The sequence below is a fragment of the Pagrus major genome, chromosome 1, assembly GCF_040436345.1.
Source record: "Pagrus major chromosome 1, Pma_NU_1.0".
NCBI classification, from domain to species: Eukaryota; Metazoa; Chordata; class Actinopteri; order Spariformes; family Sparidae; genus Pagrus; species Pagrus major.
The window spans coordinates 484,367-500,000 of NC_133215.1; the positions used below are offsets into that span (position 1 = coordinate 484,367).

The 15,634-nt window shown below is 45.3% G+C and overlaps 1 protein-coding gene across 1 annotated transcript in view; it reads right to left on the reverse strand.

The window, feature by feature from the left end:
- Window positions 1-15,634, reverse strand: part of LOC140995413 (echinoderm microtubule-associated protein-like 6) — a 32,869-nt gene that overhangs the window by 9,685 nt on the left and 7,550 nt on the right. Inside the window, exons 7-29 of the mRNA XM_073465405.1 lie at window positions 14,153-14,354; window positions 13,925-14,062; window positions 13,276-13,532; window positions 12,789-12,998; window positions 12,362-12,529; window positions 11,025-11,131; window positions 10,825-10,925; window positions 10,072-10,258; window positions 9,886-9,991; window positions 7,127-7,220; window positions 5,675-5,775; window positions 4,709-4,911; window positions 4,441-4,552; window positions 4,141-4,268; window positions 3,798-3,939; window positions 3,541-3,693; window positions 3,326-3,457; window positions 2,246-2,334; window positions 1,980-2,147; window positions 669-870; window positions 422-548; window positions 252-330; window positions 41-170 (exon numbers count right to left, since the gene is read on the reverse strand). Of these exons, the coding sequence (XP_073321506.1) occupies window positions 41-170; window positions 252-330; window positions 422-548; window positions 669-870; window positions 1,980-2,147; window positions 2,246-2,334; window positions 3,326-3,457; window positions 3,541-3,693; window positions 3,798-3,939; window positions 4,141-4,268; window positions 4,441-4,552; window positions 4,709-4,911; window positions 5,675-5,775; window positions 7,127-7,220; window positions 9,886-9,991; window positions 10,072-10,258; window positions 10,825-10,925; window positions 11,025-11,131; window positions 12,362-12,529; window positions 12,789-12,998; window positions 13,276-13,532; window positions 13,925-14,062; window positions 14,153-14,354 (3,336 nt within the window). The remainder of the gene's footprint in view (window positions 1-40; window positions 171-251; window positions 331-421; window positions 549-668; window positions 871-1,979; window positions 2,148-2,245; window positions 2,335-3,325; window positions 3,458-3,540; window positions 3,694-3,797; window positions 3,940-4,140; window positions 4,269-4,440; window positions 4,553-4,708; window positions 4,912-5,674; window positions 5,776-7,126; window positions 7,221-9,885; window positions 9,992-10,071; window positions 10,259-10,824; window positions 10,926-11,024; window positions 11,132-12,361; window positions 12,530-12,788; window positions 12,999-13,275; window positions 13,533-13,924; window positions 14,063-14,152; window positions 14,355-15,634) is intronic.

The following is a 15,634-nucleotide window of genomic DNA, read 5'->3' on the forward strand; positions in this document are numbered from 1 at the left end:
AGCATGAACATGAGAAGCTCCGGCTGAGCGTGTAACTGACCGGCGGACAGGTTCTGGATGATGACGGCAGCAGCGGTGTGGAAGATGATGTCAGCGCCATCATTGAGGTAATGCAGGTTGTTGCGACAGTCGAAGCCTCTGTAGCCGAAGACGTGCTCCAACAGCAGCTCCTGAAAACCCAACAGAGGAGATTCACACAGCTGTTGAGTGAGTCATGTGACGATGGACTGATGGAGGAAGCTCGTACTGACCTCCACCACTTTCTTCTTCTTGGTTACATTGTTCTTCAGTAGTTTGTCCGGCAGCGGAGCAGCTCGACTCACAGGAGGCCTGAACAGGAAACACATTGAGGAGCATTTCAGGTAACATCAGCAAAGCCTGTGTGTGTGTGTGTTTGTGTGTGTGTGTGGTTTTCATGTACCTCTCCTCCACAGGAAGCTCTTTGTGCTGCAGGTGAGGTCTGGTTCCCGACATGTTCCTGATGCTGGCAGAGTAGATCTTGGTGACGTAGTCCACCACCTTCTCTCGGGCCACGTCGCTGTCGTACCCTGAAAACATCCAGGCCACAACTCAGCGGTCTCCTCTGACATTTGTCCAGGCCTTGAAATGGTTTCATGACTTTTCCAGGCCTGTTGTTGGACCAGAGCCTCGAACAGACTTTGTGTTACCTCCGTCCTCCTCTGTGTCGTCATCAGACTCCTCACTGTCCACAGCTTTGCTCTCTTTGTGACCCGGCGGCTCTCGGGTCCAGATCATCAGCGCCGTGTCAGCCCCGCCCACCGACAGCAGAACTGAGTCGTCATTGGACCAGCGGACATTGGTCACGTTGGTGCTGTGACCCACGTACTTCTTAAACTTGGAAAACTGGCCCTGGGGTCAGTTTGAACAGAGAAAAGTACGAATGAGAATAATACGTAGATTCTGTTGATAATGGACGACGTGCGCTCAATCTAGTTTTCAGATCATGTTGTAGTGATTTCTTCCACATTGAGGACAAATATTCATTTTTCTCCTGATTTCAGTTTCAGTTTCAGAAATGTTAATCCACTGTGAACATCATGACTGAACGTCATCGTGTCTGAACGTCATCGCGACTGAACATCATTGTGACTGAACGTCATCGTGTCTGAACGTCATCGTGTCTGAACGTGGTTCACAAAAGAATCCAGAGGCACATTTATACACTATAAGATCCTTCATCGTTATTACTTTACACGTATCCGCCTTCATAAAATGGGTTTACTAGAAATAGTTTGTGTTGGAAATGTAAAGGGCAGGTGGGCACCTTCATCCATGTAATGTGGGCCTGCCCTCTGGTTCTGCCCTTCTGGAAGGAAATAAAGCAATACAGGAGTGGCTGGACCCACCTGGGCCTGAATCAGTTCAACTCTGCCTCTACCAGGCTTTATTTCAGCTGCTAGGATTATCCTCCGCTACTGGAAGAGTCAAGTCAGACCAGAATAAAGAGAGCAGGTTAAATTTTGTTCATGTTTATGTCTATGTACATCGGGTGCTAAGAAAAAAACAAAGTCAAATTCCTTGTATGTGTTTCACATACTTGGCCGATAAAGCTGGTTCTGATTCTGATTCTGATTCTGATTAATGCTATGGGCAGTGTAAAGATGATGCTGTGCTTCTGTTTAGTCTGTGCGGTCTGTTTTTGCTTTCTTTGTAATTTCTCCATATTTGTACATTTGTGTTGATTTTCATGTTGATTGAAAAACTAAATAAAGATTTAAATAACAAAAAAACATTCAACATTAAACATGTTTATGACATTAAACATGTTTATGACATTAAACATGTTTATGACATTATCATTACACTAACATAGTCTTAACGTTAATAAGGACCTCACTTCCTGTTAACTGATGCTGATTACAAACACGTTGTCACGTGAGACAAAATGTTTCCACTGACTCTAAATGAACGTGTCCCTGACAGAGAAGGTGAAGGACATCAGACTGAGGACGTCTCACCCTGGACGGGAAGCTGAACAGTTTCAGGAAGCCGAAGTCGTCTCCGGTGGCGAGCAGTTTACGATCTTTGGTGAGCGAGGCGGCGTTAACGAAGCTGAGCGTCGGCCATATTGCCTCACAGGTGGGACCCAGAACAGACGTCCAGCTGGCCCACTCCAGCTTCTCAAACTGGAAACACAAAAGCAAATGTGTGTGTGTGTGTGTGTGTGTGTGAGACACTGAAACACCTCATTAATTTAAAGACAGGAAGTGGAACGCAGACGGACCTCGGCCACGCTGATGTTCTGTTTGCGTCCTCGAGGAGCCTCGAAGAAAAGCTGCTCTTTAGCTCCGGTGTTCACCTGCAGCAGCTTACCTGTCGACAGAAACAGCAGACATGACCCATCACTGTCCTGCAGGGACGAAAGTAACTGAGTACATTTACTCATATGCTGGAGTTTAACATTGTAGTTTTGATGTACTCGTACTTAATTTAGTAAACTACTCCATTACATCTCAGAGGAAAGTAATGCAGTACAGGTGTGTGTGTGTTAGCCAGCAGCAGTACAGGTGTGTGTGTGTGTTAGCGTAGCAGCAGTACAGGTGTGTGTGTGTTAGCCAGCAGCAGTACAGGTGTGTGTGTTAGCGTAGCAGCAGCACAGGTGTGTGTGTGTGTTAGCGTAGCAGCAGTACAGGTGTGTGTGTGTGTTAGCGTAGCAGCAGCACAGGTGTGTGTGTGTTAGCCAGCAGCAGTACAGGTGTGTGTGTGTGTGTGTTAGCGTAGCAGCAGTACAGGTGTGTGTGTGTGTGTGTTAGCGTAGCAGCAGCACAGGTGTGTGTGTGTTAGCGTAGCAGCAGTACAGGTGTGTGTGTGTGTGTGTTAGCGTAGCAGCAGTACAGGTGTGTGTGTGTGTGTGTTAGCGTAGCAGCAGCACAGGTGTGTGTGTGTTAGCGTAGCAGCAGTACAGGTGTGTGTGTGTGTGTTAGCGTAGCAGCAGCACAGGTGTGTGTGTGTGTGTGTGTGTGTTAGCGTAGCAGCAGTACAGGTGTGTGTGTGTGTTAGCGTAGCAGCAGCACAGGTGTGTGTGTGTGTGTGTGTGTGTTAGCGTAGCAGCAGTACAGGTGTGTGTGTGTGTGTTAGCGTAGCAGCAGCACAGGTGTGTGTGTGTGTGTGTGTGTGTTAGCGTAGCAGCAGTACAGGTGTGTGTGTGTCAGCGTAGCAGCAGCACAGGTGTGTGTGTGTTAGCGTAGCAGCAGCAGAGGTGTGTGTGTGTTAGCGTAGCAGCAGCAGAGGTGTGTGTGTGTTAGCGTAGCAGCAGCAGAGGTGTGTGTGTGTTAGCGTAGCAGCAGCACAGGTGTGTGTTCACCTCTGGAGTCCCAGTCGATGTGTGTGATGTAGCTTCCGGCTCCTTTACAGATGCCGACTCTCTTACTGGTCAGGACGTTGTAGATGTCCACAAAGGAATCATGGGACGCCACAGCCAGGTACTTCCCCGCGTCTGAAACACGAAGAGCTGTGACTCATCACCTTGACCAATCATCATCTTCACCTGTGTCTCACCTGTGTGGTGGGTTCAGGTACCTTGGGAAAAGCGGATGTCTGAGATGAGCTCCCTGCGATGGTGGAAGGTCACCATGTCCTCCAGCGTGTCGGCGTTCACCACCAGGAAGCTGCCGTCATTCAGACCAACCGCCAGAGCTTTACCGTCAGGAGAGAAGGCACAGCACCGCCCACCTGCCCCAGGTAACACACACACACACACACACACACACACAAGCATAAACATGTGGTGTAAAATAATGAAAAGTTGGAGGTCATTAATATTTCCTGTCTCTCACCCTTCTTGAGTTTGCGGACAGCGACCATGCGGTGATTGGCTGACAGTTCCCAGATCCTCAGAGTTTTGTCGTCGCTGACGGTGGCGCAGACAGGAAGTAGAGGGTGAGCTGCCAAACCCCACACCTCCCCCTCCATGTGACCCTGAACACAACACACGCTGGTTTAATACAGCATGAACATCAACCTGCAGTGACTCATTATTAATGCTGAGTCGTGTTTCAGCTGCAATGCTGAGTCGTGTTTCAGCTGCTGTAGATGTTATTAACTGCTCGTAACTACAACCATGGAAGGACAGCATGACTCAGCTGAATCCAGCTGAATATTGATCTGTGTGTGTCAGACCTGAACCAGCAGCGTCATCGGTCCACTCTTGTCGATCTCCAGGATCTCTCCGTTCTTTGTTCCCAGCAGGATGTGACCGTGACCCAGAGTGATGGCTCTGATCGACGGGTTGTCCTCCAGCAGCAGACCTGAGTCAGAGAGGATGTAATAAATTCATTCACCACAGCTGTGAGAAACGTTCTCCAGGTCAGATTCACTGCAGCGTCTTCACTCATTACAGACTCATGCAGCAGCTCAAACACAGTGAACTCTTCAGGTCAGAGGCAGTACGACGGCTCGTGAAGGAGGGAAAAGTGACACCTTTGGACGTCGGAGAGAGGGCGGCTCTCTTGATGGCGTATGTCTTCAAACATCTTTCAAACATGTCGTCCCAGAGCTCCACGATGCCGTCCTTCCCCCCCGTCACAAAACCCTGGACAGTGAACGCAACATGGGAAACACAAGTGTGTGTTTAAGTTTCATAATTTACAGCATCAACATGCAGACCAAACTTCATACAATCAATCATCAATTATCATATTGTTTGGAAAAGTGGTTGTTCAGGTGTTCCAGGTGTTCCAGGTGCTACCTTGTCCAGGGAGCACATGGCGAACACGGGGCCATCGTGGGCTTTGATGGTCTTGATGAGCGTCGTGTCTCTCCAGATGTAAACGTCTCCGTTGGTGGCTCCAGAGAAAACCAGGTCCTCCGATCGTCCGTAACATGCTGACATCATCGTCTCCTGCTTCCCCAGGTTCCCAAAAATTCCCCGCTTAAACGTCAGACCGCCACCTGCAGGAGGAGAGCGGGAACGTCTGATGGTGTTGTTCTAGCGTGACATGATCGTAACTACTACTAAAACTACAGTAAACACATCATATTCATGAGTTCAGGATGTATGTAGCCTAGCTTTGCACAACGACTGGAACCAGGGGGAAACTGTTAGCTTTTAGCTTAGCTGAGAACTACAAAAGGCTCATTATTAACTTGATTATAAATGATTATGAATTATTTCTGTTGTGCTCAGTTAACACCAGGATCTCTCAGCTGTGTGAGGCCAGAGGTCGAGGAAGTATTCACATCCTTTACTGAAGTACAAGTACAAATACCACAGTCTACAAGTACCACAGTCTACAAATACTACAGTTTACAAGTACCACAGTCTACAAATACCACAGTCTACAAGTACTACAGTCTACAAATACTACAGTCTACAAATACCACAGTCTACAAGTACCACAGTCTACAAATACCACAGTCTACAAGTACTACAGTCTACAAATACTACAGTTTACAAGTACTACAGTCTACAAGTACCACACAATATTCATAGAAGTATTATCAGCAAAGTGTACTTGAACTATATGAAGTAAAAGTACTGATTATGCAAAAACATCTTTTCAGTCTTATCATCATTAGGTTTAGCTGTTAGCATGCTAGCACTAGCTAGCAGCTGAGGCTGATGTGATGTCATCAGTTCTGCAGGCGAACATGTTGGTGGCGCTACAGGAAGTCAGAGGATCAGCTGTTACTACGGGTCATCCTGAGGTCACACCTGAATGTTGCCAGAACTTGATGTGTTTCATGCCGACAGTCACCAGCTTGTCCATCCTGAACGGGTTACTCTTCACCACGAAGATTTTGTCTTTATGACCCCTGCAGGACACAGAGGTTAAAGGATCAGTCCGCTGTTCTTCTGCGGTTCATTACTGTCAACTGAGCTCAAACAACAAGCGCTCATGCAGATTTAAGAGACGTGTGACTCAAAGACCCAGGTCTGTAAATACGGAGAGACGTCTGTGTGAAGCTGTGTGAAGGTGTGTGAAGGTGTGTGAAGCTGTGTGAAGCTGTGTGAAGGTGTGTGAAGGTGTGTGAAGCCGTGTGAAGCCGTGTGAAGCCGTGTGAAGCTGTGTGAAGGTGTGTGAAGGTGTGTGAAGCTGTGTGAAGCTGTGTGAAGGTGTGTGAAGGTGTGTGAAGGTGTGTGAAGCCGTGTGAAGCCGTGTGAAGCCGTGTGAAGGTGTGTGAAGGTGTGTGAAGCCGTGTGAAGCCGTGTGAAGGTGTGTGAAGCTGTGTGAAGCTGTGTGAAGCTGTGTGAAGGTGTGTGAAGCTGTGTGAAGCTGTGTGAAGGTGTGTGAAGGTGTGTGAAGGTGTGTGAAGCTGTGTGAAGCTGTGTGAAGCTGTGTGAAGCTGTGTGAAGGTGTCAGGTGTGTGAAGCTGTGTGAAGCTGTGTGAAGCCGTGTGAAGCTGTGTGAAGGTGTCAGGTGTGTGAAGCTGTGTGAAGGTGTGTGAAGGTGTCAGCTGTGTGAAGCTGTGTGAAGCTGTGTGAAGCTGTGTGAAGCTGTGTGAAGCTGTGTGAAGGTGTCAGGTGTGTGAAGCTGTGTGAAGGTGTGTGAAGCTGTGTGAAGCTGTGTGAAGGTGTGTGAAGCTGTGTGAAGGTGTGTGAAGCTGTGTGAAGCTGTGTGAAGCTGTGTGAAGGTGTGTGAAGCTGTGTGAAGCTGTGTGAAGGTGTGTGAAGGTGTGTGAAGGTGTGTGAAGCTGTGTGAAGCTGTGTGAAGGTGTCAGGTGTGTGAAGCTGTGTGAAGCTGTGTGAAGCTGTGTGAAGGTGTCAGGTGTGTGAAGCTGTGCGAAGGTGTCAGGTGTGTGAAGCTGTGTGAAGGTGTGTGAAGGTGTGTGAAGCTGTGTGAAGGTGTGTGAAGCTGTGTGAAGCTGTGTGAAGGTGTGTGAAGGTGTGTGAAGGTGTGTGAAGCTGTGTGAAGCTGTGTGAAGCTGTGTGAAGGTGTGTGAAGCTGTGTGAAGGTGTGTGAAGGTGTGTGAAGCTGTGTGAAGCTGTGTGAAGGTGTGTGAAGGTGTGTGAAGGTGTGTGAAGCTGTGTGAAGCTGTGTGAAGGTGTGTGAAGGTGTGTGAAGGTGTGTGAAGGTGTGTGAAGCTGTGTGAAGGTGTGTGAAGGTGTGTGAAGGTGTGTGAAGCTGTGTGAAGCTGTGTGAAGGTGTCAGGTGTGTTTGTTCACCCGGCCTTAGCTAGTCTCTCTCCTTTCTTCCAGTCCCAGATAACGATGGAGTGAAACTCATCTATTCCCACGGAGACCAAACTCTTCCCGTCCGCTGAGACAAAGACACAAGAGACATGATACAAGAAAGATTGAGGCGAGACACAGAGAGACAGGAGGGACAGGACAGAAGAGGCAGAAGTTACAAATCATCCAACACAATAACTGAATCCACAGTTGGTACTGAACGAACAGAACCTGTGGACTCTTGAGGTTCTGGTGATTGAGGGATAACTAACTGCAGCAGTCAGAGAGGTTTGATGTTGGTGGTGATTTAAGGTGCTACTTCAGGGGTACTGCAGAAAGTGGATTAGGGTTTACAGCAGGTGACTCAGGGATAATAAATGGCTTTTTATTTTACGGGTGATGTTTTTTTAAAATTATTTTAAAAAATATATATTTATTGTTTTTTATAATTATACATTAACATCCAACACTCTGAGCATCTTGAACAAATGGCAGTAATACAAATAAGAACGATAATAATAATACTTAACAAGGATTAAAAAAAATAATAAATGAAAACTACTTATATATATATATATATATATATATATATATATATATATATATATATATATATATATACATATATATATATATATATATATATATACACACACATTTTTCCCCACTACCTCACTCTCCCAATGCCTCTTCAGTATCATCATTCTTCATCAGTTCCATAAACAACTTCCAAATGTTATAAAATTCAGAAGCCCTCTTTCTAATAATATAGGTCATTTTCTCAAGAGCCACACTTGATGTTAAGTTATTTAACCAGTGGTCAAAAGAGGAGCAACCAACATCTTCCAACATAAAGCAACAGAACATTTGGCCTGGAGTTAACAAAGGTCAACCATTTTTGTTTCCTTACAAGATAAAGAACAGTCATCTGGATAAATGTATAAAATACATAACTTAGGACATAAAGAACAGGGGAAGATGTGATCTAAGAGATATATTTTAATACTGAGCTCCAAAATTTTTGAATCTCTTCACACTTCCACAAACAGTGATATAGTGAACTCTGGTGACTGTTACACTTATAACATAGGTCAGGTATATTAGGTCAAATTTATCTAATTGTACATGGGAGATATATGTTCGCATTATCCAGGTATATTGTATCAATCTCAATCTTTACTCCACTCATTGAGTGAAATGTCTTCTTGTAAGTCTCGTATCCACTCCTGTCTCTTACTTTCGGTGTTATCCTCATGGTGTCCAACCAACATGTTATAAACTGGGAGACCAGTCTTTTGCCGAAACAATTTTTCGTAACAAATGTTTCTAAGATGGAGAATGAAGGTTGTTGCACTGAATTCTTTAAGTGTGCCAGAATAAAGCTTCTGAGTTGTAGATATCTGGAGAAGTGTTTCTGCGGTACATCAAACTTTGCCTTTAACTCATTGAATGTCATTAGATTGTAATCCTCATATACATCCTGTAGTTTTACTATGCCCTTGTTCAACCATGCTTTAAAACCCATGTCATTTCTTGTCGGGGTGAAGTGATCATTACTCCAGATTGGGGAGAAACAGGACAACCCTGGGGAGTCACCCAAAATCTTTTGTACTACATACAAGACAACAATAGTGTTTTTTACAAAAGGATTAGCAGTAACTTTCCTTAATTTTTTAAAAGATGCTGAGTATAGATAGCTATTCAGTGACAAACCCTTTGAGGACAGTTTTTCAATTTCTAACCCGGGCAAGAGAACATCCTTAGAAAACCAAAACATTGTGGCTCTCAACTGGGCCGCCCAGTAATACCATTCTTAATTAGGCAACTGTAACCCTCCCCTATCATAAGGTAAATATAAGAGAGAGAGTCTGAGTCTTGGCTTCCTATTGTTCCAGATGATATCAGATAGAAGCTTTCTGGCCTTAGGGAAAAATGAAGGAGGAGGAGCTAGTGGAATCGATTGAAAAACATATAGAAATTAAGGTAGTATAGTCATCTTTATTATGTTTATTCTTCCCAATATAGATAGAGGCAATGTTGTCCATCTGGTGATCTCTTCCGACAATTCTACTAGCATGGGCTCAAAATTGACTGGACTAAGATTACTTATCTTTGGGGTTATTCTGATACCCAAGTGTTTAAATTCTTCTGTGATGTTCACAAATGGGTGAGAAACTACTGGTTTCTTCCTCTCGTTTTCATTTAGAAACATAATAGATGATTTTTCTTTGTGCACTTTGAAACCAGAGATGCTACCAAATTGATTAATTAACTCTAAGAGGGATGGTATCGATTCTGCAAGATGTGATAAAAACACAATAGTATCATCAGCGTACAATGCTGTTCTGTGTTCCATGTCCCCGGTCTTAATACCATGGATTGAGGGGTGTGATCTAATCGCTATTGCCAATGGTTTCATGGCTATTACAAAAGGTAGGGGTGAAATTGGTGACCCTTGTCTTGTGCCTCGAAATACCTCAAAAGGCTGAGAGGTGAGGTTATTAGTAGAAACCATTGCAGAAGAATCAACAAGTATAATTTTAACCCATCTACGAAAATAATCAACAGGTGATGATTTTTGGTTAATACGTTGTGATTTAGGGATAACAAATGGTGTCATAGTGTTAATAAATGTTGATTCAAAGCTCACAGATGATTGCTACAGGTGATGATTCAGGGATACAGAATGGGGATTTAAAGATGAAAGGTCGTGATTCAGGGAGCCCAAATGGTGCACTGTGCAGTGAGTGTACCTGTGAACTCCAGGGCACACACTCCTCTGCTGTGGTGTCCCTTCAGTAGCGACAGACACTTCAGAGTCTGGATGTCCCAGATGTGGACGGCCGGGTCTCTGCCCACCTGAACACACAGACAGACAATCAGAATCACTCTCAGTCAGTCTGACAGTAACATGCTGTATTCTGATTGGCCAGACGTACCTGTGCAGAAGCCACATAGTCTTTGAGCGGGTGGACAGCGAGGCTGAGGATGTCGTCGTCGTGGCCGAGGTAAAACCTCTGACTGTGTTGCAGCCGGTTGTAGACGACAGCGACCGCAGCCACGTGATACACCACCTCCCCCGCCTGACTGTAGAACAGGTTGTTACGACAGTCAAAGCCCCGATACCTGCAGGACACAGGAAGTAAGACCGCCACAGTAAAGGTCACAGCAGGACACGTCATACAGAAAACCACACACAAGAAGTCAGAGCTCCTGTTGAACTCTGTTTCTGTTCCACCGTCAACTCAAACAGAAGATTAACGAAAATAGGAAACTGTTCGCCATCAACACTTCAGGCCCATCAAACCATTGGATCATGAAGACAAACCAGTGGGGGGAGCTGCTGGTGGAGGCTGGATCCAAACCCAAACTACTGGAGCTATTAAGTCTTTTTTTTAAAAATGAACACCAAAGAGAACGGCCTTCTGGGTAACTGAACAGATAATACAGTTTACAGTTTTAATCGATTAAGTTGTTTCTTTGAATAATAAAAGTATCTTTGTCGATGTCACTGATTCTGATCCTTGTGTCAATTCAAATGTTGTGTTGTGTTTCCCTCCATGCTAACAAACTTGTCAGCTGGTGCACAACAACAAACACACAACGATGAACACTGGTGACTCATAATGATGTCAGCTTTAGACTTCACTCCGTCTGCAGGCTGTTTGCTTTAAACTGAAGTTTGTCTTTACCCGTGAACGAACTGCAGACGAAGCCCCTCCTCTGGAGCCTTCTGACGCTTCAGGGAACCAATCAGCTTCTTCCTCAGCTGAGGCAGGTCCTCCTTATACACCTGCAGACAGAGTCAGGTGAGTCACACAGACAGGCAGACAGACATACAGACAGGCAGACAGGTAATTTACAGCACGTGACTGGTTTGTTTTCTGCTCACCTGACGTTCGTAGCTGGTCTGAGCTTCCTGTTCGATGTCTGAGTCGAGCTCTGGGACGTCTGACACGTCTGAGTCTGACTCTCCGCTGTTGGAGTCGGCGTAGCCCTCTGAAGACGCCAACCAGGAGAAAAAAAACTTTATTCGTTTTGTGATTAACAGTTTTTTTTTTCATTTCTTAAACAAAGTACAAAATAAACTGCACTTCAAAGTGTACGTACGAACCTCTGCCCTAAAGGCCACAGCTGCTGAAACCACATGTGTTATCAGCTCCACCATCAAACATGATGAATAACCAAAGCAGTGTGGAGTTCAGAGATCAAACCTGCTGTTTTACAGAATACGTACATTGTCATGACATCAAACAGTTTTCACTGATGATTCATATAGTTGTTTACAGGTGGTGATTTGGGGATAACAAATGGTGAAACAAACATTACGCCATTTACATGTTTAATTTACTGAGAGCAGTTTGGGGATAAAAATATAGTAAACAATATATGGAGGCATAACTTGTGTTATTAAAATCACTTCAATTAACAAATGGGTTAGGGTTAGGGGTTAACAAATGATCAAATCAATTAACAAATGACGATATAGAATTTAGAATTTGGGGATAGCAAATGGTGTTTGAGAAAAATACAGATGTTGATTGAGATTTTACAGATGTAATAATAAGTGGTATCTTAATTTACCTCAGGATAAATAAAGTATCTGTCTGTCTATCTGATGTTGACAAATTTTGAGTTTGTTGAGAACAAATTGTATTTAGGGATAAGAAATGTTGAATTTAAGACTTTAAATGTGTTTTTATAACAGATTGTGATTCAAAGGTTACAATTGTGTGCAGATGTGATTTAGGTGATTTAGGGGTTACAGACAGTTGTTTCTGGACAAGGGAGTTTAGAGATTAACATTTAGGGATAACAAATGGTGCTTAGGAGCATGTAGACTGAGGTTTTAGAGATGCAATATCAAACGTTGATCTGAGATTGAAATGGTGATTTAAGGGAGTCTGAAGTGGTTTTTAACAGATGCTAAATGTAGGATAACAAATGTCAGAGTCACAGACGATGACTTAGGGAATACAAACTGTCAATTTTAGAAAGAGCAAGTTAGGACTTATAGGAAATGCTACATGTTACATTTTCCTGGAATTTAAATTCTGGTCCAAATGGAGTCCAAAGCCAACAAACCGAGATATTAATAATTCCAGACTGGTCCCAGCAGGGCTCAGTTGTGGCTGGTTCATATTGGATCAGTTCATCATGTCATCATGCTTGACAGCACTGGGCTCTGGTTATCTGGGATAAATGCTAAAGTAGGAATATTGCTGGTACCTTGGAGGAGGGGCTCCAGGACGCCGTTCATGACGCCCTCTGGCAGGAACCGCCACTGGAAGACAGCGTGGTCAGCGCCGCCAGTACTGATGACCCACTGCAGGTCGTTGGACCAGCGAACGTTTGTCACATGGGCAGAGTGACCAATGTACTTTTTGTATTTGGCTCCTGTTGAGGAAGAAGACACAAAGATCACAACAAACAGACGTCATCACAGAAGTCGTGACTCTGGAGTTCACTGACGGATGGCGGCTGCAGGAGGTGTGGATATCAAATCTGTTTATGCACCATTTAACATTATAAATAGATGCAAGTCCAAACCCAATCAAACTTGCATCAGGAGGTACACCTGGTTCCTCCAACTGAACCAAAGTCTAAAGGTGGCTAATGACGCTTCAAGCAACATGTGAATGTTTGTCAGACCAACCTTTCTTGAGGCAGGGGAACCTGAAGAGTTTGACGAGGCCGGTGTCGTCTCCTGTTACCAGCACGGCACTGCTGTAGTTAGCATCCACAGAGTTCACGTTGTTGACAGTTGAGTATTTGGGCCAGATGCCATTTACTTCTGTCCCGATGACGCCTGTCCATGTCATCCAGTGGATCCCCTTTGCCTCCTCTTTAGGAACCAGCTTCCCGGCTGTAGGAAACAGGAGGACGTCAAGAAGGTCAAAAGGCAACAGGTATCGGTAAGTAAATACAACAAGTGAATCCCAAGTCTACACAGGAATGTCCCAAGCTATGTTCTCAAGCCAGGAACCAGTGTAGACAGTCAAGTCTCAAGTCAGGTCTAAGTGTAGAAAGGTAACTCCCAGGTAAAGTCCCCAGCCTGGACAGACTACACTCACTCTGGGACATTGTTGTCAAAGTAAACAGTTTCAGCTTCAGTGTATTGGAGCCTCAGACTCAGACAGTACCCGGCATTCTGTAGAAGAGCCGTTCTCCAGCACCGTCGTTGGTCTGCAGAAAGCGGCTGTCAACTGACCAGTCCAGGTGGGTGATGAAGGAGGTGGAGCGGCTGCACTCTCCCACCTTCTTATAACGCTGGGCGACAGCGTAGACGTCCACCAGCCCGTCGTTTGATCCGACCGCCAGGAAGGAACCGTCCGGTGAAAACTTCAGCTCGTGGATCACCTCCTTCCTGTCCTTGATGTGCACGACTTCCGTCATGTCCCTGAAGACAAAGGTTCATTAACTCAAATTCCTTAAGAAATGAAATAATCTAAATTTCAGGGTTTGAACAAATGTCAAATGTTACTTTCAATAAGAGTAATGTTCTCCCAGTCAGAGGCATTTTTGGCGGAGGACTGATCACAGGTCTTGAACTATGACACGATGAACCCGAGGGTACCATCACGATGTGTTTGCCTAAGGCTCAATCCTTGGTCCTCTTTTCTTATTTTACTTCACTGATGAATGTTATTGTTTCAGATCGGTTTTAGGTTGTTTTTAATCTTCCACGTGTGTTAAAAATTTCATTTCTGACTTTATAATGGTTTTTCTGTTGAATTCTGATTTGTGGTGCTTTTTGTATTCAATGTCTTGTTGTCGCCATCCTGAGGTCACCTGACACGCAGCACAGTGAAGGAGCCGTCCTTCATGCCCAGAGCAAGTTGAGATCCGTCGTTGTTGAAGGAAACACTGCGGACGGATTCCTCCATGTTGCAGCGAGCCAGCAGAGTGTGGTCGGGGAGACTCCACAGCCTGAGAGACAGACAGGTGACAGACAGACAGACAGGTGAGAGGTAAACTCAGCTGATCAGCAGCCGGGAGGTGATGGTGGCTGAGACCGACCTGACAGAGCGGTCGTCACTCCCGGTGACGGCGACCGGCTGTTTGGGGTGAAGGTCGAGCGCCCACAGCTCGCCCTCACTGTGACCCTGCATCAACAGAACCGGTTTGTCCCGGTCTCGGACCATGACCTCAAAGATCTCACTGTCCTGCGTCCCCGCCAAGATCCGATCGGCCTTCCAGCAAACACTGCGGATCGACAGACCTGAAACAGAAAACACTCGTGATGTGTCTCTAAAAGTTCAATCTGTGAGTTTCATCCATGAAACAAAGTCAAATAGAGTCTCAGGCAGCAGACTGTCGGCGACACCGTCACACTGACTGTTTGTTTTTCTTGTTCTTTATGATCTGATTCATTGTTTGGTTTATAAATGTCAATATATATTGGAACCCAGTTCTCCAGAGTTACATTTACATTTACATTTAGGGCATTTAGCAGACGCTTTTGTCCAAAGCCACTTACAATAAGTACATTTGTAACAAGAAAGAAACCACAACATATCACCATCGATAACGTAGAAAAGAAAAGAGAAACAATTTTCAAGCCCTCATCTGAGCAAAGTAGCTGCTATTTATCAAGGATACCATACGTACAAAAGTGCTATGATGAAAGTGCTGAGGGTCAGAACATACAAGTGCATATGATTTTTTTGGGGGGGTTGGGAGGGAGTCATGCTTTGCGGGGTCGAGGTGAAGTCTGAACAAGTGAGTCTTGAGTCTTTTGTGGTCCTGACATTGGTCGGGAGTTCGTTCCACCACTGAGGCGCCAGAACAGAGAAGAGTCGTGACTTTGCTGAGCGACCTTTGTTTGCTCTCAGCGATGGCGGTACCACCCGGTCAGCTGGTGGAGTAGAGTGAAGTGCTCGCGCTGGGGCATGTGGTCTGATCAGTGTTTGGAGGTAGATAGGTGCAGTTCGGTTGACGGCCTTGAAGGCCAGCACCATGGTCTTGAATCTGATGCAGGCCGCAACAGGAAGCCAGTGGAGGTCACGGAGGAGGGGGGTCACATGGGAGAATTTGGGTAGATTGAAAACGAGGCGCGAGGGCAAATCTGCAGGATTGCGCCACTGCGGTGATGTTGGAAGTGCAGGATAGTCTGTCGTCGAGGATCACACCCAGGTTCCTCGCAGTCGATGAAGGTGATACCGTGATGTTCTCGACAGTGACTGACAGGTCTATGTGAGGGAAGTCTCTCCCCGGGATGAAGAAGTTCAGTTTTACTGAGGTTGAGCTTGAGGTGATGTGCAGTTGTCCAAGCGGAGATGTCTGCCAGACATTCTGAGATGCGCGTGGCAACGTGAGTGTTGGAGGAGGACGGGGGAAAGGAGAGGAACAGTTGGGTTCATGGGGACATCTTCAAATGTTGGTTTTGTTCTGACCCAAATAGATTCAGGTAACATAAGAAAGATGGAGAAAACCAAATTGATGTTTGAGACGCGTGAGGTTTGAAGAGCATCGGCAGTAATAGAATGTAATTAAGTACAT